Raw genomic sequence first — 22,563 nt, 5'->3', positions numbered from 1 at the left:
ACCTACCGTTATGATAGGGGACTTGACGCACTGTGCCAGTGTTTTTCTTTCATTTCGCTGTGCCAGATGCGGACATGCAGATCAAGCTTTAAAGAATCTTAGTTAAAAAAAATTAAATCACATCAATTGTTTTCATAAAATACTGTATTTCATCATACTCAAGATATTTACAATGGAAGAATAAAACAAATGAACGTAAAATCAAGTGAATAAAAGGCGTTACGGCCACTGATTACGGAGACGTTTCAGCCCTTATTATTTTTTATTTATTTTTTATTTCTAAATATATAAAATAAACTTAAATTTTCAATTATTCACATAAAGCTATAAATATGCATAACAAAATAGATTTAAAAGAAAATACCTTTATACATGAACACAAATATACATCTCAACAAAGACATTTATTCATGAGATTTTTTTATAAAAAATAAATAAAGTTAAAAGAAAAATCTTTTAACTTCAAAAAATCTTGAAATAATCTTTAATTATAGAATAATACATGGTTGACCATTGCTTTTGGTTGCAAGCTTACAAGTTTATTCGTCTACACTCAGGTCACCAAAAAAATGACAAAAAGTACACAGCAACTAAACTTCATTATTATGTATGCATTTCTATATTCAAAATTAAAAGCTCGGAATTTAATTGTAACGATTGCATTGAAAAAGAAAATGTTTCTCGTCCTCAATATGATTTTGCTGGCATAATCTGCATATTCTCAGATCCAGATGTTCCCCATTAATATATATACTTGAATTGAGACGTTGTTTATATTACTCAAATCTTCTTTAATCAACTGTAAAGAACATTAACAAATTAATGACACTTATTCATTCATGCGTCTTTGAATGTCTTTTTCACACCCATAACGACAGCAGTTTGCCTGGCAAAGAATGCATTGTTCAGACAAATTTTCTTTGAAGTCTTTATTGATCAATTAATTTTTCACAGTCACAAAATACATTCTTACATTTTTTTTAATTTTATATTAGAAAATAAGGGTTTAATTTTAGACTTAAATAAAAAAAATTATCAATCTTTATCAATGTATTTCATGAATATTTGTCTATTTGTGCATTTATATATCTCATTTACAACTTCTTTTGAAATCAAAATTTGACAAATTATATTTTTTCTTTATATTCAAAATAAAACATAAAATAAAATTAAGGGGCCGAAATGTCTCTGTTGAAAATCAGTAAGGGGCCGAAACGTCTCTAGTCAATTTAATTAAGGGGACGAAATGGCAGGGCCGAAACGTCTTAGGGGCCGATTTGTCTCGCTCCCCAATAATTACGTTAATATCGGGCCATCATTGGGCCGATCTGCAGACGGTCCGACCAACCAGATGCCGATATCGGTAACGATATGGCCTACTTTGTTGTTAACGCTTGGATTTCACGTTTACGCTCGTGAAAGATTTGCATAATAGGGTAGTGGGTGCAGTGACTTGTACAGTTCTTGCTGTATATATAAAGTGCATAGTTTGCACGCACTAAACTTCCGGCTATTACATCATAAATCAGATGTTGCATGTTCGGACTTTTAAAATGTATCGCGAGCGATATACATAAAGTGTACATACGAAGCGGTTAACCACTGCATTGAAAACAGGTGCAGGGCCCGCGGGTAACAAGAAATGTGTAGCGCAAATACTAAGTCGGTAACGTATACATTTTAATTATATCGATCGTTTTGTAATGAAATACCGAAATAAAATTTAAAAATAACTACGAATACCAAAAATATAAAAAGTCCTCAACTAGGCATATGCTTTATTGTGCATACACCATTTTTCGGATATATATTCGCAAAAAAAACTCATGGCCGTGTACGTTCTACCTAGAGAACGCGTGTCTGCCCGAATAGTTTTTTTTTCAAAATGTGAATGATCAAATATGAAAGTTAAACAATAGTACATGAAGCAACAGCAGGGTCCATGGAAACGATTGCGTAATTACAGATGTTTCCGCATTGTTGTTAGGACAACGAAAGCAAAATCGGAAATGAGATTTCTTTATAGTTAACAAGCAACCATATCTTGCACATAAACATAGCATGTTTACATATATGATATCAAAGTTTAACGTATTTCACGTGAAAATAAATGCGCATAAAAGCTATCAAGCCGAATTTGTAACAAAAAAAACAACCTGTTCATTTTCAAGGAAAAACCAGCGTATTTTAATGGCATGCGTCATGTACAGCGTCTGCCTTCCGCAGAGCCGAGAAAGTAGGTCCATTAATGTCCTCTTAACATGGACACTGTACTGGATCATGATTGCCAGGAAATGTCACAGCGATCCATATGGCCCTGTAACTTTCTCCACCGTCGAGATAAAGTTAGTTTAATGCCTTGCATCATAAGCAAGAGCCGACATAATGGTTCTTAAACAAAGACCAGTCACTGAATTGTCTTGTGATAATATAAGTGTTAGCCTCCTATTTAAAAGGTCGATCGTGGATTCAAGCCTCGCCAAGAACTAATTCCCAGATACTAGAACTGAATGATCTCGTCTCGAGCATAATTATGAGATCCCGCCTATATCAGTTGCCGTACTTTGGTCTGAAATACTTTCTTACCGACTATCATAAAAGCTAATATCATTTAAGTTTGATGAAATTACACTCAATTATGTTTGAAATGCTTTAAATTGCTAGCAAATAACGTTTTTTTCAGATGCGATTCCAGGAATCAACGTTAGAGGTGGCGTACCATAGGGACGTAACCTTTTGACTTAGGCCCCTCCCGCATAACTGATTTTGTTTGTTTAAAGCTTTGGCAGGTGGGTTGGGGGATTCTCCCCAAGAAAATGTAAACAATTTCTAATCCGAAGTGGTGCAGTTTAAATTGAGTGTATTTTGATACCTTTTTCTCCTATATTGAAACAAAAGGTTTCTACTGGTGTGATCCAGAAGTGCGGTCCGAGTCCTTATTTTAACGGTATAAACATCAGAGAGTGCTTAAAAAGCTCATAATGCATTCACATCTTAGCAGCATAGCTTTTGAAGTTATAAGAAACAACTGTCGTGTGTGTTTTTTCATTGAACTAAGTCTGGGCACAATATACAAAATAATTAAATTTGACACGGGAGTAGCACCCGGATAAACTCCGTTTTACGTGCACCATACGGGGACGGTCAATGTACGGGAAATAGTAAACTAAGGAAATTACCGTTTGTTTGTTTACATCATGTGATCTGTACATGTACATGTGACAAGGAAGTTCACAACACAGGTACCTGAGGATGGCCAATAACCTGTTAATTGGTAATTATTAAAACAAATGTTAGGGTGACGAATTTAACAGTACATTGAATAGTACATTTATGTGCACGCATACCAGATGTAGGATAATAGTTATTAGATAATTTAGATCATAATGCATTACATGATGCATGTTGGATGTAAATATTCAATATATCTAGTCCATGTACACGTGCAGTGAATTTAAGTTAAAGTGTTAATGTCAATTACTTTGAATATCTTAGCACTGCATTACTAGAATCTGTTAACAACTAATTGAGTATGTGTTTAAAGTATATATACTTTATATAATAACAATTTCAGGTTATCAGCTGGTACAAAAGATAAAGTAAACCCCATATTGCATATGGATTACTCCATCACTGACTTACCTGAAACTTAACAAACTTAAACCTTTTAGCAAGTCTGCATACCGAATAATGGTCAATTTTGAGCTTCTGCATACCATGTACCACCCTCCTGAGTCCTGAGCAAAAAGCCTGTGAATACTGAGCATGAAAGATTGAGTTTTCATTCTTCATTATATGAATGTGCACTTTGTATGTACCAGCATAAACATGCTTGTTCGTTTACATACACAGAATACATGTATTTATCACAGTACAGTATATAATACAGTTTAAAAGTACAACATATTTTGGCGTCTTAGAAATTTAAAATGGTATTTTTGTTGCATAAAATAATCTTGAAACCATCTATTGTTTGGAAAGATCATAATTTTAATACTATAAAAAATCATCTATAATTATTCAGTTACTCTTTAAGTCTTTTTAGATATACAGTATGTGATGTCAATATTATAAATATATATCAATATAATACTTGTATATTTATATGACGTAGTCAGTGAAAATGAGTCCTGCTGTGGAACGTACTTGAATAATCAAGAACATATAGATTGATCCCATGTTTAAAAGAAATGGCCATGGTGACTGGTGTGTAAAGTTAAATTGGCAAGAAGTTTTTCAGTTCAGTCAAATACAATTGTCTGCTTATAATGTACATGTTTCACCAAAAAAGACATGCCACTTTTTCCTCCAAATGACTCATTTTCTCTCACTGACATTAAAATAATGGACCAATTGTTCAGAACTTTATTTAAGTTAACGAAGTTTTTAACATCATCGTTGTTAACTTTCAAATCCTTATTACTGTACTCTGGAAGTTTAATGGATACACTTGTGATCTGTAGTATTTCAAACAAGATTTTAAACAAGTTTTTTAGCAGTACCTGTTTACATTTAAATATGTGAGCACATCATCAAATATTTCACATTTTAAGTTACCACTATTTATTAATCATGTTATTAACTTTAACAAAGTTCTGAACAAATGGCCCATGTCACATAGTTATTATGTATGATTTCAGTTGTGCTTCTGGTGCAGAGCAGCCTGGTTGCGGGGATCGACATCAACAGAGTGAGGAAACAGGTGGCCTCATACAAGGGTTAGATTTTTTTCATGGTGGTATTGCAACATTAAACACAGTCATGAAATTAAAATAGTAGCTTAAGTCACATCTTTGGGTATAAAAAAATGCAATAATCCTCAGCTAATATTAAACAGTGTTTGGAGCATTGAAACTTAAATGATTAAATAGTTCTGTAGATTTCATTTGCATAAAATATGTTGATTTGTTTATGGACTGTTAAATAATAATTATTTAAAAAGACATCAACCATCAAATGGTCAAACTTTGTTGTGTTAATATAAATTTGACTTTGGAACCCTAATGTATTAAGCGCATGTAATATTAAACAACTGTCAGGCTACAAAAACTTGGTATGCTATAAACTTTAATTCTTGTTTGTAAAAGAATTTAAGTAGTATTATGTTGCAATAAAATGAATGTTTTCTTTACAAACGTGTACATTTATGTATTTGCATAACTACTTAAATCTTTTTAATCAAAGTTTTATCAGTTTATTTATCATTAGGAGCCAGTGAATTTCATGTACAGCCATTTTACAGCAGATTTGATTAGACAATAAAAGCATTTAAAAAAAATAAAAATATGTTTGATTATTTATATGATCATGCATTTATATGTAAAACATTTTACAATAAACAATATATAAAAAAATGAACAAAGTGTATGGTACGGTGTATGGCTCAGATTTTAGTGATTGGTCCCGATTTTAACCTGAAAAAAGGGGCCCTGTCTTATAAGTGCGGCTATAAGAAATTAAAAAAGAATCGAGTCAGAATCAGTAATATTCCACATACGGTATTTGACTGACTGATTTATTGTCTGTTGACACCCCAATACAAGTGAAAAGATCACACCCATCGGATTAAGTACCCAATTATCATGACATATGTCTTTAAAGGCTTAATTACATGTATACTGTTTTCTTGTAGATGTTGCCAACAGGATTATCGACCTGTCTTTGAATGGCGCAGCCCAGAACCAGTCTTACAACAGACTGGCCACATTCACAGACAAGTTTGGCTACAGACTAGCAGGCTCTCAGAATCTGGAAGATGCTATAGGTAAAAATGGCGCTCGGGATTAAAGATGCCTTTCACAGTAAGGCCAGATGCAAGCTGGTGAAATAAAGAAAAACATTATTCCATATCAAAAATGGGAGTGGACAAATTGAAACCAATATACCTTTTATTATGTAATCAGATTTTAAAATGATAATTCTGAACAATAACTTTATTCCATTCTTGGCAATAACATTTTTGTGGTTTGAAACATCACTGCTTCACAAGACAGTGTTTTTGGCATGTTATACATGTGTGTCAACATTGTTTTGGCACTTTCTGAAAATACACTTGTTTGGTGTGGCCGTAGGGAGAAGTAAATATTTAAAAACATTGGTCTGAACATATACTGGTACTAGTCAAATAGCTTTGTGCTAACTTTTCTAAAAAAAATATTAAAAACGTTAAAACAGGAATTATTTGCGGTATCCAATGCTCACAATTGTTTTACCTAAACAATGGTCACATGAAAATCATAACAAATGTTAAGGAAGTTATTATAAATCTTATAAAGCTGTTAGATTAAGGCCTGTGTTGTAGTAATGTGGGTATGTACATCTTATTTGGGTATATGATGGTCTTTACTATTTATTTTAAGTGTTACTAGGCTACAGTAAATAGTATATTATGTAGCATTGCCTTACATTTTTTGCAAGCCAACATTTTGTTGTACTAGTTAGATATTCTTAAAGATAGATGTCTTTAGAAGGTACATATTAACATGGAATACGCCTAGTTACGCCCCTGGGGCCAGTTTCAATACAGGATCTTAGTTTTACACGAGCGTTACTTTAAATATATAACATTTATCAGAATGTTCCAGATGGAACTTTTTTTTTTAATCTCAACTTCATTTTCAACTTTATTAGTGTTTTAAAGTTCAGTTCAACCTTATCCTTTGATCTTCATTGAAAAAAATCTCTTAAGTTACCGGTATACTAAATTAATTAAACCTAGCAATTTACACCGACAGCTTATAATGAAATTGAAGCTAAAAAGAACCTCGAAATAATCAGCAGGTTCCTCGGGATGTTTCAGACTATATGCTGGAGGCCCTGAAGATGGATCAGTTGGAAAATGTGCACGGGGAAAATGCTGTGGTAATTCTATTTTCCATCTCAACATTAATCATGCAGTTTAAAACTTAGTGGCCGAAAGAAAAACTACTGCTAATTCTTCTTTATGAATACACAGCAATTTCAATGAATCAGCAAGTACGGTATATGTTGTAGTTCATGTATTCCAAATTGAATGAATTTATTCAAAGGGAGTGACAACAACCACAGAAATAATTTGTAATACATGAACATGACTTACTGATTTACATATTAACATGGGAGCTCAGGTAAGAAGGTAATTAAGTATGAAGTCACAGCCCAATAAAGGTAAATTACTTAGTCATGTAGGCTAATAAACAAAATACAGGACATGTAGGCACTCTGGACACTGATTGACTGGACAGCAAGCAATGAACTATACATGTTGTTATTACCACTTTTAAACACACATAACAAGTTATCACCATTATTACAAAATACTGTACATTGTTGGCTAGGGCTGATAAATCCGACAATATACAGGTTTCGACCAATTTTGTCCAATTTCAGTAACAGAAAATGGCTAAAAATGGTCCAATTTCTTCAATTTTTAGCTCCACTGGCCGAAGGCCATGGAGCTTATGTCGTCACAGATTGTCCGTCGTGAGTGCGTGCGTGCGTGCGTGCGTGCGTAAACTTTTACTTTAAACGACATCTCCTCTGAAACTGATAAGCAGATTTTGACAAAACTTCACAGGAATGTTCCTTTGGTGGTCCTTTACCAAAATTGCTCAAATGGTTCCGGTCCATTGCACAATATGGCCGCCAGAGCTAAAAATAGCAAAATCTTTAAATGACATCTCCTCTGAAACGGTTCGGCAGATTTTGATGAAACTTGACAGTAATGTTCCTTGGGTGGTCCTTTATTAAAATTGCTCAAATGGTTGTGGTCCATTGGACAATATGGCCGCCACAGCTAAAAATAGCAAAATCTTTAAACGACATCTCCTCTGAAACGGATAGGCAGATTTTGATGAAACTTGACAGAATTGTTCCTTGGGTGGTCCTTAACCAAAATTGCTCAAATGGTTCCGGTCCGCTGCACAACATGGCTGCCAGGGTAAAAAAATAGAAAAACCTTTAAAGAACATCTTCTCAGAAACCGATGATCAGATTTTGATGAAACTTAACAGAAATGTTCCTTGGATGGTCCTTTACCAAAATTGCTCAAATGGTTCCGGTCCATTGCACAATATGGCCGCCAGAGCTAAAAATAGCAAAATCTTTAAACGACATCTCCTCTGAAACGGTTCGGCAGATTTTGATGAAACTTAACAGTAATGTTCCTTGGGTGGTCCTTTATTAAGATTGCTCAAATGGTTCTGGTCCATTGCACAATATGGCCGCCACAGCTAAAAATAGCAAAATCTTTAAACGACATCTCCTCTGAAACGGATAGGCAGATTTTGATGAAACTTGACAGAATTGTTCCTTGGGTGATCTTTAACCAAAATTGCTCAAATGGTTCCGGTCCGCTGCACAACATGGCTGCCAGGGCAAAAAAATAGAAAAACCTTTAAAGAACATCTTCTCAGAAACCGATGATCAGATTTTGATGAAACTTAACAGAAATGTTCCTTGGATGGTCATTAACCAAAATTTGTTAAATGGTTCCAGTCCACTGCACACCATGGCTGCCAGAGCTAAAAAATATAAAAAACTTTATACGACTTGTCGTCGAAACCGATGACCTTTTTTCGATAAAACTTGACAGAAATGTTTGTTTGGTGCTCCTTTACTCAAATTGCCCAAATCATTTCGGTCCACTGCACAACATGGCAGCCAGAGCTATTAAAGTAAAAAATTTTTTTAAATAACTTCTCCTCAAAAATTGATGATTGTATTTCTATGAAACTTGACGAAAATGTTCGTTAGGTGGTCTTTGCTTGAACCTTTTGGCCAGTGGAGCACAGGCACTGATGTGCCTCTTGTTTTTCTAATTTTGGTCTGAATGACTAAGACATCAGAAAATGTAATACATAAACCTTATTTGCCCTTCACACATTCCCAAATACCCCTATGAACGTGTCAAGATAACCAATGGAACAAAAGGACCTGCTAATCCATTATCACACAGTGTTTGCAACAACTTAATCAAACTGACTTAAATTTCAGGTTCCTCACTGGGTACGTGGGGATGAATCAGCCGTGATGTTAAAGCCCAGAGTCCATAAATTGCCCATGTTGGGGCTGGGCTACAGTGTAGGTACTGGGCCCCAGGGTATAAAGGCAGAGGTCATTGTGGTCAAGTCCTTTGATGAACTGGAAAAAAGAGCCACTGAGGTAAGATCTAGTTAAAACTCTCTCCACAGTTGGTATAACTTAACATAAAACTCTCCCGGAAGTGACTAAATAACTTGCCATAAACTCTCCTGGCAGTGAGTTGATAACTTGCCATAAGCTCTCCTGGCAGTGACTAGATAACTTGCCGTAAGCTCTCCCGGCAGTGACTAGATAACTTGCCATAAGCTCTCCCGGAAGTGACTAGATAACTTGTCATAAGCTCTCCCGGAAGTGACTAGATAACTTGTCATAAGCTCTCCTGGCAGTGAGTTGATAACTTGCCATAAGCTCTCCCGGCAGTGAGTTGATAACTTGCCATAAGCTCTCCCGGCTGTGAGTTGAAAACTTGCCATAAGCTCTGCTGGCAGTGAGTTGATAACTTGCCAAAAGCTCTCCCGGCAGTGAGTTGATAACTTGCAATAAAACTCACCTCACTGTGACATACTAACTTGCCATAAAACTTACAGTGAATAAATAACTTGTCATAGGATATCAGCAGTGAGGTAATCACTTCGCATAAAACTCTTCAAACAGTGAGTTAATAACCTGCCATAAAATTATATTGGCTGTGAATAGAATTAATAAGTTACTAAAAATCAGTAAAATAGTAACGTCTTTGATTCCAGGTACCTGGGAAGATAGTGGTGTATAATCAGGACTACCATGGTTATGGAATATCTGTGCGTTATAGGGCATCAGGAGCAGCGAAGGCAGCCAAACATGGGGCAGTGGCGTCACTGATCCGGAGTGTTACTCCCCTGTCTGTGGATAGTCCCCATACTGGCATGCAGGTGAGATGGGTAAGGGGTTTGAGGAGGGTTAGAACAGTTGCTTGGAGAAGATAGAGCATCTGAACTTGAGGCAGTTGGTACACTTAACTGCAGTGTTACTCCCCTGTCTGTTGAAAGTACTCATACTGGCATGCAGATAAGAGGGGGTAGGGGTTGAGGTTGCAGTAGTGTGGGTGGAATCGGGGGGTTCATTTGATTTTCCGGATGGTTGTTAGTTATTGATCATTTCAAACCAAAGTGTGAAGTAAAGATTGCTGAAACTCACTTTTCTTTCCAATAATAAAATCATTTAGGAACCTATTTTTCCAAAATTGTTCAGACTAACCACTACATTTAACATGTTATACATGGACAAGCAATAAGAAACTGTAAACCTAAGAGTATAGGGCCAGTATTCAATATTGATTAATTTTGATCCTTTTCCTTAGACATCCCGCAGTGATTTCATTCAGCCTATTGGTCAGCTAAATATACAGGCATCTTAGTTTCTAATTTTAAATTTAAGTTGAATCTAAGTTGCTTATTGAATACAGCCACAAAGCCTTTCCATTATTTAGGATTTTTACATATTCCCAGTGAGAAGATTGGTGCAGTGCACATTACATTAACATTTTACTGGTACACAAAGTTTACTGCTGTGCATAGTTTATTCAATTCTTCTTGTAGATTACTAGACATATCTGGTGTATGACCTGTCACCTTTAAGTGGCACTCGTATTTAAAATCAATACATACACTTGTATTACAGACATAAATTTTGAGTGATAAACTGTTATTAACTTACTAAATAATACATTTATGGAAAATATTAATTACTGATAACAAGATTTTAACAGCGTATTTAATAGCTGAAAACGCACAAATATTAAATGACTGGTGAGTGCTAAGATTTACAGTGATAAATGTTGTCTCATAAGGTAGAAATACCATGTTTTCTGCGCCTTTCTTTCAAATTAAACATGGTACCCTTCATAAGAACCATTGTTTTCAAAATTTATTCATCCTTTTTCGGTAAATTTAAACAATTGTATTATTTGTGGTTCATCTTAATTGGGAGTAAGAGTGTACTTTAATGAAAGAGCTCAGTTACTGCTTCTAGTTCCATATGCAGTTATTGAGTTCTTGATTTAGGGTGTTCTTTGCCACCATTTATACTATTTTAACACTATTTTTAAAGGATTACCAATCTGGCATAAAGAAGATACCAACAGCGTGCATTACCGTAGAAGATGCAGAGATGATGTGGAGGATGGCTCAAAGAGGTGGATATTGGCGAGCGTGATATGGTTCAGAATCAATATATATGAGTCAGAAAGTATGTCAGTTATCAGGGCCTGGTGGTGCCCATGACTTCCTGGTTTGACCCCTCGCCACACACGCACACACACACACACACTATTTACCTGTTTACGTGTTTTCAATAATACAAAATAAGTAAGATTCATTTTGAAATAATAGGGGCAGAAATTAACGAAGTAATTCTGATACATGTACTTTGCTGTAAACAAAGATTCATAAATGATGAAGTATTTGAGCATGAATTTTGTGAAATTTAAAGGATCTATACCGGGTATTACCAGTTTGCTATGCATTGCATTGGCAGGTTTATATAATTTTTAGTTTTCATACAAAAAAAGGTCAAAATTGATTCTGCTTTAATGATATGGCCAACTATAGATGGGTAGTTGCCGGTCTTCTCATTTGTATCTGTGCCTTATTTGTTGAATGTCTATGATCTTAGGTGAGCAGATTGAGGTGTTTTTGAACATGTCGGCCCAGAATCTTCCAAACAAGATTTCAAGGAACACCGTGGCAGAAATCAAAGGCAGCCTGTACCCAGAACAGGTGAGAAACATGATAAAGTTATCGTTTTTTTTTTTTTATTTGAAAGTGTAAAATAACAGAAACTGTGACAATTTCTTCCAATTTACATTTTCTGACCAAAATTATAAGTATCTTTCATGCGTATGTGGTATGGATTGAAAATAGGACCCGATTACATGCGCAGAAGAACAGATAACATGCTTGCAGAGTTGCCCTCCTTGTAGCCTCCTGGTCGGATCATAAGACCTGTCCCCATACATAAGAATGATACTTTTTTTGCATACCTTTATGTTTGTACTTCTGACAGTAAAATTTGATGTTACAAATGCTGTTTTTATGCATTTCATTAATAGCATGTGCGTTGTTGTTAACTGATGTTATTGTCATAATAAGCAGTAATTTGAAGTAATTTGAAGTCAATAGTTCCAAGAAGCATTGTCAGTTTAAGGTTTTAAAAATGACATTTTTTATACATTAATCTTATTTTGTCTGTACCCTTCTGAACGGTATCAGTAAAATTAAAATATTATATTGTTAGGCGTGTTATTGCACACGAGTTGTATTACACAGGATTGAAAAAAACAGAACTCTTTAGGTAAAAAACGCATAAACATGTCTGCTATGGTAGAAAACTCCATTTGAAAGGGTATTGGTCACCAAAACACAAGAGAGTTGAGCGTTAGATGAATGTGACAAAAATACATCCTTGGAAAGCCAGGGCCTAGGTTGATGGGCATGACCAGGGTCTAGTTGTGTTCTATTTTCTCGTATAATGGACGATGATGGATGATAAAATCAACATCTTCTAATGAATATTCAAAGCATTTAAACCAATAAGAGAAGAACTTAAGCCTGTGTCTGTTTTTCTATTTTTAGTAACAGTGACCTTGACCCTAGGGACCCCAAACACAAGCTCATGAAAGGTCTCCATAAACTCTTCCTTTATACCAAGTTTGGTCAATATATGTGAACCCTGACTAAAGTAATCAGTTTCAACTTTATTTTATTTTTTTAGTAACAGTGACCTTGACCGTGACCCTAGGGACCCCAAACGCAATCCCATGAAAGGTCCCCATAAACTCTTCATTTATACCAAGTTCAGTCAAGATATGTCAACCCTAACTAAAGTTATTCAGTTTCAACCGTTTTTCTATTTTTAATAACAGTGACCTTGACCCTAGGGACCCCGAACTCAATCCCATGAAAGGTCTCCATAAACTCTTCCTTTATACCAAGTTCAGTCAAGATATGTCAACCCTAACTAAAGTTATTCAGTTTCATAGGTGAGTTTGACACCGCCCAGCCGCCCACCCGAACTACGACGTTCGTCTTTCTAATAACCAGGTTTCACTATGTGAAAACCTGGTTAACAAACCACATGGATTTCAATTTCAATAAATTTATTTGTTCAATGTGTATGGCATGGGAGCATCCAAAGTAGGGTTTGAGCTAGAGTTATGGAAGGGAGCTGCACCCTGACCTTTTTTTTGGTAGCATCCTTCAGCCCTCATGGATAACAATATGGGTGCCCTTCTGCCTTCATAGAATTAAATGCCTAAGTCTGTCTAATATTTCTTCTGTTTTTTTAAACTGGTAATAACATTTTAAATACATACCAACTTTATCTACCATATATGTCAGTCTGTTTCTGCATGTCGGTTACATCCTAAACGATGTTCTTGAGGTGATATGATTTTAAACTTTATTCTTGTGGAAATTCAGGAACATTATTTGAGTATTCATAGCGTTTTCTTCATTTCTTTGCTCATCTTTAAAATCATTATCAGATACCCATTACTGACCCATAATAGGTTGATCATTGGAGTTTGACTATGTTACCAAACAGACCTTTAAACAACTTTAAAACCATTGCCTTTTATTTTTGTTGTTGTTATGAAGCGAGATCAAGTTAAAGATTGTTTGGCCATTTTTATAACAATTTTTGAGTTCCCAGTTTTCAATACACAATAATTTAGAAATTCTACATACTTACAAGTAAAAATAATTTCTATGAACACCAGATCGCAAGAGAAGGAATGTGCTTAGAATCACCTAAGTAAAATTATCTTTTTGTTGGACATCCCTTATATTTCTTGTGTTTTGATTAAAACTGAAAATAATATTATAAAAATATACAATCTTAATAGTCAATAGTTGGCAGTTGGAATCTTATATTTCTTCAATTTCAACACAATTTCTAACATTTTCCGTCAAGTTCACATTCATCAAGTTCTTCACAGCCATATACAATGTTCCCTTTATACCCTGTCCTTTAACTGTAGCACCCATTTTTTTCTGAAACCTGGCTAAAACCCTAGTCAACAATGTATCAAATACAAGAATGTATTCTTTCTTTGTCCAGACAGTGCTGGTCAGTGGTCACCTGGACAGCTGGGATGTTGGCCAGGGGGCGATGGATGATGGAGGTGGAGCCTTCATATCCTGGCAGGCCCTCTCATTGGTCAGGCAACTGGGACTTCGTCCTAAACGTACACTGAGACTCGTTTTGTGGACTGCAGAGGTAGATGATAAAATTAAAGCATATTTCACCCAGTACTTTGATTCCTTAAATATCAATGTAGAACAATAAATGTTGTTATCATTTTAGCTTAACTGGGTTTTTTCACAAAAAGGAAGTCAAGATACTGTCCCTGCAATGCTGTCGTTGGTGGCATTGTCATTGATGTTAGAATTTTTCAACATTTGTCATAACTTGGAAGCTATTAAAGATAAACATATGAAACTTGGTGGATGTGTTAACACAAAGAATATGCATGTACCATCACTGGCTTGAATATGTTATGACTTTTTTCCTCCTTGGTCAACTGAGAAAAACAAGTGTTTATGTAATGTGGTGCTATGTCTAAACTGACAAGTGTTAGAATTTGCCGCTGGAGTTCTCTCTAAACAGACTAGTGTAAGCATCTGCCGGTGGTGCTATGTCTAAACAGACGAGTGTTAGCATCTGCAGGTGGTGCTATGTCTAAACAGACAAGTGTTAGCATCTGCCGCCAGAGCTCTATCTAAACAGACTAGTGTAAGCATCTGCCGGTGGTGCTATGTCTAAACAGACAAGTGTTAGCATCTGCAGGTGGTGCTATGTCTAAACAGACAAGTGTAAGCATCTGCCGATGGAGCTCTGTCTAAACAGACTAGTGTAAGCATCTGCCGATGGAGCTCTGTCTAAACAGACTAGTGTAAGCATCTGCAGGTGGAGCTCTGTATAAAACAGACAAGTGTTAGCATCTGCTGGTGGAGCTCTATCTAAACAGACTAGTGTAAGCATCTGCGGGTGGAGCTCTGTCTAAACAGACCAGTGTTATCATCTGCCTGCGGGTGGAGCTATGTCTAAACAGACGAGTGTTAGCATCTGCCGCTGGAGCTCTGTCTAAACAGACGAGTGTTAGCATCTGCGGGTGGTGCAATGCCTAAACAGACGAGTGTTAGCATCTGCGGGTGGTGCTGTGTGTAAGCAGACGAGTATTAGCATCTTCGGGTGGTGCTATGTCTAAACAGACAAGTGTTAGCATCTGCAGGTGGTGCTATGTCTAAACAGACGAGTGTTAGCATCTGCAGGTGGAGCTCTGTCTAAACAGAGTAGTGTTAGCATCTGCTGGTGGTGCTATGTCTAAACAGACCAGTGTTAGCATCTGCGGGTGGTGCTATGTTCTAAACAGACATATTTAGCATTTGCAAGTGGAGCTCTGTCTAAACAGATGAGTGTTAGCATCTGCGGGTGGTGCTATGTCTAAACAGACCAGTGTTAGCATCAGCAGGTGGTGCTATGTTCTAAACAGACATAGTTAGCATCTGCTGGTGGTGCTATGTCTAAGCAGACGAGTGTAAGCATCTGCTTGTGGTGCTATTGATAAAGAGAGGAGTGTTTTCTGCTTGTGGTTCTTATATCTAATCACTACGAAAACAAACAACCAATTTCTTTAAGATTTATATTTTTTGACTCTCTTTCAGGAATTTGGGGGTGTTGGATCGCAGTCTTATTTCAATGAGCACAAGGTAAATGATACTACCCGGTATATTAAATATTTCTTATTTAAACACATGAAATGGAAATAATTCTAATAAAGCTCTAGAACAGACAACTAATATTTATTTTATTGAAATTTGAGAAACTTTGTTTTATTCAATAATTACATGTTATTTAAGTATTATATGTTTTATTTTATCGGTTCAAAATATTTTGATTTTTTCATTCGTTATTTTAGAAGTAATTTTTTGTATTACAGTTTCTACATGTACATGATGTTTTTTCAACAAAGGAATCTTTTAATACAGGCTGAGGTAGACACTATGAGTTTAGTGATGGAATCTGATATAGGAACATTCACTCCCACAGGCATACAGTTTACTGGTAACTATTCTTAACTCGTCTGATATTCGAACCAAAAAGATGGCAGTACTATGATAGCATTAGTGTCTCTGTTGTCTGCTGTATAAGCAGCATTGTTGGCATCAAAAACAAAATGCTCAACATATTGAAATGAAATTTAGTAAACATGTTGCCAAAAACAATCCAAACATGTGTGGCAAGGGCCATAACTCTGGCTTTAATAATTGTTGAGTTATACCTCTTCAACTGAGAAAAACAGATGAGCGTTGGCATACACTTGTGGTCTTCTTGTTTTTCTGTGAGACTTAAATCTATTGTTGATACAGCAGGCAGGTTTTCAATACATGTTAGATGGGGAGTTATGAAAGCGTGCTTCACCCAGTCCTTTTTGGTAGCACCCTTCTGCCCTCATGGAAACCAGACTGTACACCCTTCTGCCCTCATGGAGACCAGACTGTACACCCTTCTGCCCTTATGTAGACAAGTATGGCCACCCTTCTGCCCTCATAGAAACCAGACTGCACACCCTTCTGCCCTCATGGAAACCAGACTGCACACCCTTCTGCCCTCATGGAAACCAGACTGTACACCCTTCTGCCCTTACGTAGACCAGTATGGCCACCCTTCTGCCCTCATGGAAACCAGACTGAACACCCTTCTGCCCTCATGGAAACCAGACTGCACACCCTTCTGCCCTCATGGAAACCAGACTGTACACCCTTCTGCCCTTATGTAGACCAGTATGGCCACCCTTCTGCCCTCATGGAAACCAGACTGTACACCCTTCTGCCCTTATGTAGACCAGTATGGCCACCCTTCTGCCCTCATGGAAACCAGACTGTACACCCTTCTGCCCTTATGTAGACCAGTATGGCCACCCTTCTGCCCTCATGGAAACCAGACTGAACACCCTTCTGCCCTCATGGAAACCAGACTGCACACCCTTCTGCCCTCATGGAAACCAGACTGTACACCCTTCTGCCCTTATGTAGACCAGTATGGCCACCCTTCTGCCCTCATGGAAACCAGACTGTACACCCTTCTGCCCTTATGTAGACCAGTATGGCCACCCTTCTGCCCTCATGGAAACCAGACTGTACACCCTTCTGCCCTTATGTAGACCAGTATGGCCATCCTTCTGCCCTCATGGAAACCAGACTGCACACCCTTCTGCCCTTATGTAGACCAGTATGGCCACCCTTCTGCCCTCATGGAAACCAGACTGTACACCCTTCTGCCCTCATGGAAATCAGACTGTACACCCTTCTGCCCTCATGGAAACCAGACTGAACACCCTTCTGCCCTTATGTAGACCAGTATGGCCACCCTTCTGCCCTCATGGAAACCAGACTGTACACCCTTCTGCCCTCATGGAAACCAGACTGCACACCCATCTGCCCTCATGGAAACCAGACTGTACACCCTTCTGCCCTTATGTAGACCAGTATGGCCACCCTTCTGCCCTCATGGAAACCAGACTGTACACCCTTCTGCCCTCATGGAAACCAGACTGCACACCCTTCTGCCCTCATGGAAACCAGACTGCACACCCTTCTGCCCTTATGTAGACCAGTATGGCCACCCTTCTGCCCTCATGGAAACCAGACTGCACACCCTTCTGCCCTCATGTAAACCAGACTGCACACCCTTCTGCCCTCATGGAAACCAGACTGTACACCCTTCTGCCCTTATATAGACCAGTATGGCCACCCTTCTGCCCTCATGGAAACCAGACTGTACACCCTTCTGCCCTTATATAGACCAGTATGGCCACCCTTCTGCCCTCATGGAAACCAGACTGCACACCCTTTTGCCCTCATGGAAACCAGACTGCACACCCTTCTGCCCTTATATAGACCAGTATGGCCACCCTTCTGCCCTCATGGAAACCAGACTGCACACCCTTTTGCCCTCATGGAAACCAGACTGCACACCCTTCTGCCCTTATGTAGACCAGTATGGCCACCCTTCTGCCCTTATGTAGACCAGTATGGCCACCCTTTTGCCCTCATGGAAACCAGACTGTACACCCTTCTGCCCTTATATAGACCAGTATGGCCACCCTTCTGCCCTCATGGAAACCAGACTGCACACCCTTTTGCCCTCATGGAAACCAGACTGTACACCCTTCTGCCCTTATGTAGACCAGTATGGCCACCCTTCTGCCCTCATGGAAACCAGACTGTACACCCTTCTGCCCTCATGGAAACCAGACTGCACACCCTTCTGCCCTTATGTAGACCAGTATGGCCACCCTTCTGCCCTCATGGAAACCAGACTTTACAGCCTTCTGCCCTCATGTAGACCAGTATGGCCACCCTTCTGCCCTCATGGAAACCAGACTGCACACCCTTCTGCCCTTATGTAGACCAGTATGGCCACCCTTCTGCCCTCATGGAAACCAGACTGTACACCCTTCTGCCCTTATGTAGACCAGTATGGCCACCCTTCTGCCCTCATGGAAACCAGACTGTACACCCTTCTGCCCTCATGGAAACCAGACTGTACACCCTTCTGCCCTCATGGAAACCAGACTGCACACCCTTCTGCCCTTATGTAGACCAGTATGGCCACCCTTCTGCCCTCATGGAAACCAGACTGTACACCCTTCTGCCCTTATGTAGACCAGTATGGCCACCCTTCTGCCCTCATGGAAACCAGACTGCACACCCTTCTGCCCACATGGAAACCAGACTGCACACCCTTCTGCCCACATGTAGACCAGTATGGGCACCCTGCTGCCTTCATAGAACTAAATGATTATTATTATCAAATATTTCTTTTGTTTTGATTAACACTTAAAATATGCTTATAGTTTCATACAAACTTGACATATTAAGCAGTTGAAACCTATTAATATTATTTCAATTATGGTAAGCACAATGCCTTATTTTTCAGTGAAAATCAAGTTCTTCAAAGCCCCACACAATTTTCCCTTAGCACCCTGTCCCTTTTCTGCAGCAACCTGTTCTAAAACCTGGCTAAAACCCTAATATGTTATAGAACAACAACAAAATATACAGTGTTCTACCAATAATTCCAGTCTTTGTTCAGTGAATAGCATGTATACTGTATTAAGTTATGACCTGTGTTCATTGTCTTGAACTTGCTTGTAGTGCCCAAATCTGATTTGATAATTCATGGCTGCGAAAATAAAGGAATATTGTAAAAGCCTTGGACAAACCAATCTACATTATGTATAGAAATGAAATGTACATAGACTTGTGGTCAACAAATTGTTTGTGAAACAAACTTCATTTTAATTTTATGAAAAAAATTGTTATGATTGTTCTGGTGTTGCAGAAAAAAACAACACATTGTCAACCAAATGAATGATAATTAAATCTTTGGTACAGTTATATAGCTGATCAACACCCCTGATAGTGATTTGGTTGTCCAGTTAGCGCACTCGCTTCTTCCCAAGGTGTCCCAGGTTCGATTCCCGGCTTGGGCGCATGTGAGTTAGTGGTCACCAAGCCGGACAAGTAGGTTTTCTCCGTGTTCTCTGGTTTCCCCCAAAACACAAGACCACACTCTCGCGTAAAATCGTGCCAACAAGAGTGATAAATATAATGTTGTAATAACTTGTTTCACAATCGTTGTAAAATAAATATGTTTAAACTTAAACTAACACCCCTGAACTTGAAATCCTATCATTGATATTGTTTTGCCTTTTTAGGTAACACAAATGCAACAAAAGTGATGTCGGAGGTTGTACAGTTGCTTAAACAGATCAACGCCTCTAACCTAGACACAGGAGGAGAGGGGACTGATATTAGCCCCTGGATGAAGGCTGGTGTGCCTGGGGCGAGCTTAGCTAATATGAACCAGCAATACTTTTACTGGCATCACACAAATGGTATGGTATTATTACTTATATTTGTATCATTCTCTAAAATTGGCTATTCGATTTTAAGTGATTTATTCATTTTTGTATTAGTCCTGTTAAAAGCACTTGGCTTATGGATTTTAGTGATTTGAACATACAAAACTAGCATTTAGCTTTTCATGGATAGTGATTTGTTGATATTTGAATCATTTAAAAAAATAATCAGTTGAGAGTTAACTGTTGCCATTTTTAAAAATCAGTTAACTATAATAATAGTATAATATTTTGTAAGTAAATCCTTTGATAAAAACACATTAAGCAACGTAATTTTGCAGTGGTCATCGATTTAACAAAAATGCAATGTTCAGAAATAATTTGAATTAAGAATGTTCATGACGTGTTTCTTTGAAGGTTCAGGATTTAAAATAGTATTTAGAAATACATTTTTAGTTGATGTATGAGTGCTCATTGCTCAAAATGGCAATGCTTTATCTTACATTTTGATAAAAAAATAATACTAAAACATTATATACTTTAAGAAATATATATTTTAGGCGACACAATGACTGTCCAGGACCCTGTGGCCATGAATCTGTGCTCAGCGGTATGGGCCGTGACAGCCTATGTGGTAGCGGACTTGGATGAAGTGTTACCTAGAGATAATCATATACATGTTCGAGTGGCATTACATTAGTTACGAGTGAACTTTGCAATTGTGATTAAATTAGGCATATCAACTTTTTGCCAAATGAATGGCTGGTTTTCAAACAGTAGCCAAATGTATAGAACTGGATAAGTTATCCACAGGTTATCATGTGGCTATTTTACACATTGAAGCAATATGATTAGTCAACAGTAATTATTGGCTAAATATTGACCAATCAATAAACATTTTGGCTAACAGCAGCATGATTGATTTAATTCAGAGACTGAATCAACTATCATGCAAGCCGCTTAGTGCGCTGCTTATACCACTTTAAGAACATATTATGAAGAAATTGTTGTTGCCATAAAAGTTGCCAATTTTTATTTTTATTTATTTTCAACTCATGCGATTTTGTTGCAAGTGATGACAATGGCAATCACCAGCAGACCCTGTAACTTTAACCGAAGCAAACACTTAAGCAGTGTTATACAATTGACTTCAGATGTTCATTACCGTATTATTTTATTTTCCTTTATGTCATTGTTTTACATAATTCATTTATATACATTGTTAATTTGTAACCATGTTGCTAAAAATTTGTTTGTTTGGGATAACATCTGCTCCTTCTTCTGACATATTTAGGAAAGTTACACCGTGGGTTCGAAAGTCCAATACAAAAACTCTTAAAAAACTCATATTTGATGTCGTTTAATGATTTAGTATTTAGCAAGCATAATACCGGGTACATGTGTCCTTTCATACATTTGTACGTGTTCTGAGAGTGTCGCAAAATTAACGAAGAAATTTTATCAGGTTTTGGCCCCAAAAGCATTGCATTTTTATGCAGAAGTGTAAAATGAATAGGATTGGTTTCAGTGCCAAAATGTTTGAGAAACAACGTCTAGTGTTATTTTGGTGATTGTTTCTATTTAAGAATAATATTTGCCTTTTCGTTACTAGGAAGTGAATTTGAGTCCCTTTTTCATTAATTATATTTCTTATTTGAAAACATGTCATCCAGCAGTCACAAGATATTGTTGTTTTGATAGTCTGGAATAATTGGACATAAAAAACGTACTTATAATGTCAAAAGACTTTTTCAAAATATAATCAAATATTCAATAAATATTTCTTTGTAAATTTTGATCAATTCCTTATTACACAAAAACTTGTAACAAAGGATGAATGGTTAAATCTTGAAAAATATTGAACTTCAGAACTAAATGAAATATTGAAACGTTATAATTATTGGCCTTCCCCACCCACTTTCTAATGTGGAAGGCCCTTAATATGTACAAATGACACATAAGTTTATTCTTTGTTTGTTTGTTTTTTTCAATTTCACTAGCAATAACAAAGAATTCAGGTATTTTGATATAAGCAAATAATGGTATTTTTATTTTTGTTTTAAACGGATATTAATCTGCATTGTTACGAAATAAAGCTTAAATCTACTTGACTTTGTTTATGATATAGCTTTTTACTAGCAGCATACATGGGGTTCCAACTTTGTCACATGAGAAAAAGTGGAATAAAAAGTTTGTGTCATGGATGCATGCCGATAGTGTCTCAAACCCCTCAAGAAATATCTGAAGAAAAAGGTATCTGATTTCATTTAACCAAATTACTTAAACTTAATTTTAAAATTTAAACAATATTGCATTGTGATCAACATAAAACATATCCGTTAAAAGTCTCAGAACTTTTCAAACAAGAAAATTACACAATGTAAAGCAAAATAAAAATAGTGGGCACACCTCGATCCTGAAATAAGGGACTTGAAAATGTTCGAGAAATTGGGGCCAGATTTTACTGAGCTCGGATGGCATAAAAAAGTATAAATCATCAAAATCATACGAGATATAAGTTTTGATAAAAAATAATGGATTTTACGAGCTATCAGATGCAAATATATGCGTGTGATCTCATTGAATGATTGGCAATCGTGCAAAACTCAGATGCCTAGTTACGGCAAATAATTTTG

At 37.0% G+C, this 22,563-nt stretch overlaps 1 protein-coding gene across 1 annotated transcript; it reads left to right on the top strand.

Annotated features, from left to right (window-relative positions):
* Positions 1–3,193: 3,193 nt before the first annotated feature.
* LOC128208210 (carboxypeptidase Q-like) lies at positions 3,194–22,033 on the top strand. Its single transcript, XM_052911671.1, has 13 exons — positions 3,194–3,274; positions 4,641–4,718; positions 5,633–5,764; positions 6,800–6,861; positions 8,974–9,141; positions 9,768–9,932; positions 11,110–11,194; positions 11,674–11,777; positions 14,119–14,277; positions 15,726–15,770; positions 16,050–16,125; positions 19,784–19,963; positions 20,488–22,033. The coding sequence occupies exons 1-13, from the start codon at positions 3,253–3,255 to the stop codon at positions 20,625–20,627; spliced, it is 1,416 nt and encodes a 471-aa protein (XP_052767631.1). The 5' UTR covers positions 3,194–3,252; the 3' UTR covers positions 20,628–22,033.
* The last annotated feature ends 530 nt before the right edge of the window (positions 22,034–22,563 follow it).

Source organism: Mya arenaria, chromosome 11 (genome assembly GCF_026914265.1).
Source record: "Mya arenaria isolate MELC-2E11 chromosome 11, ASM2691426v1".
NCBI lineage: Eukaryota > Metazoa > Mollusca > Bivalvia > Myida > Myidae > Mya > Mya arenaria.
Note: the sequence above shows the minus strand (reverse complement) of the source record. Positions and strands in the feature narration are given on the sequence as shown.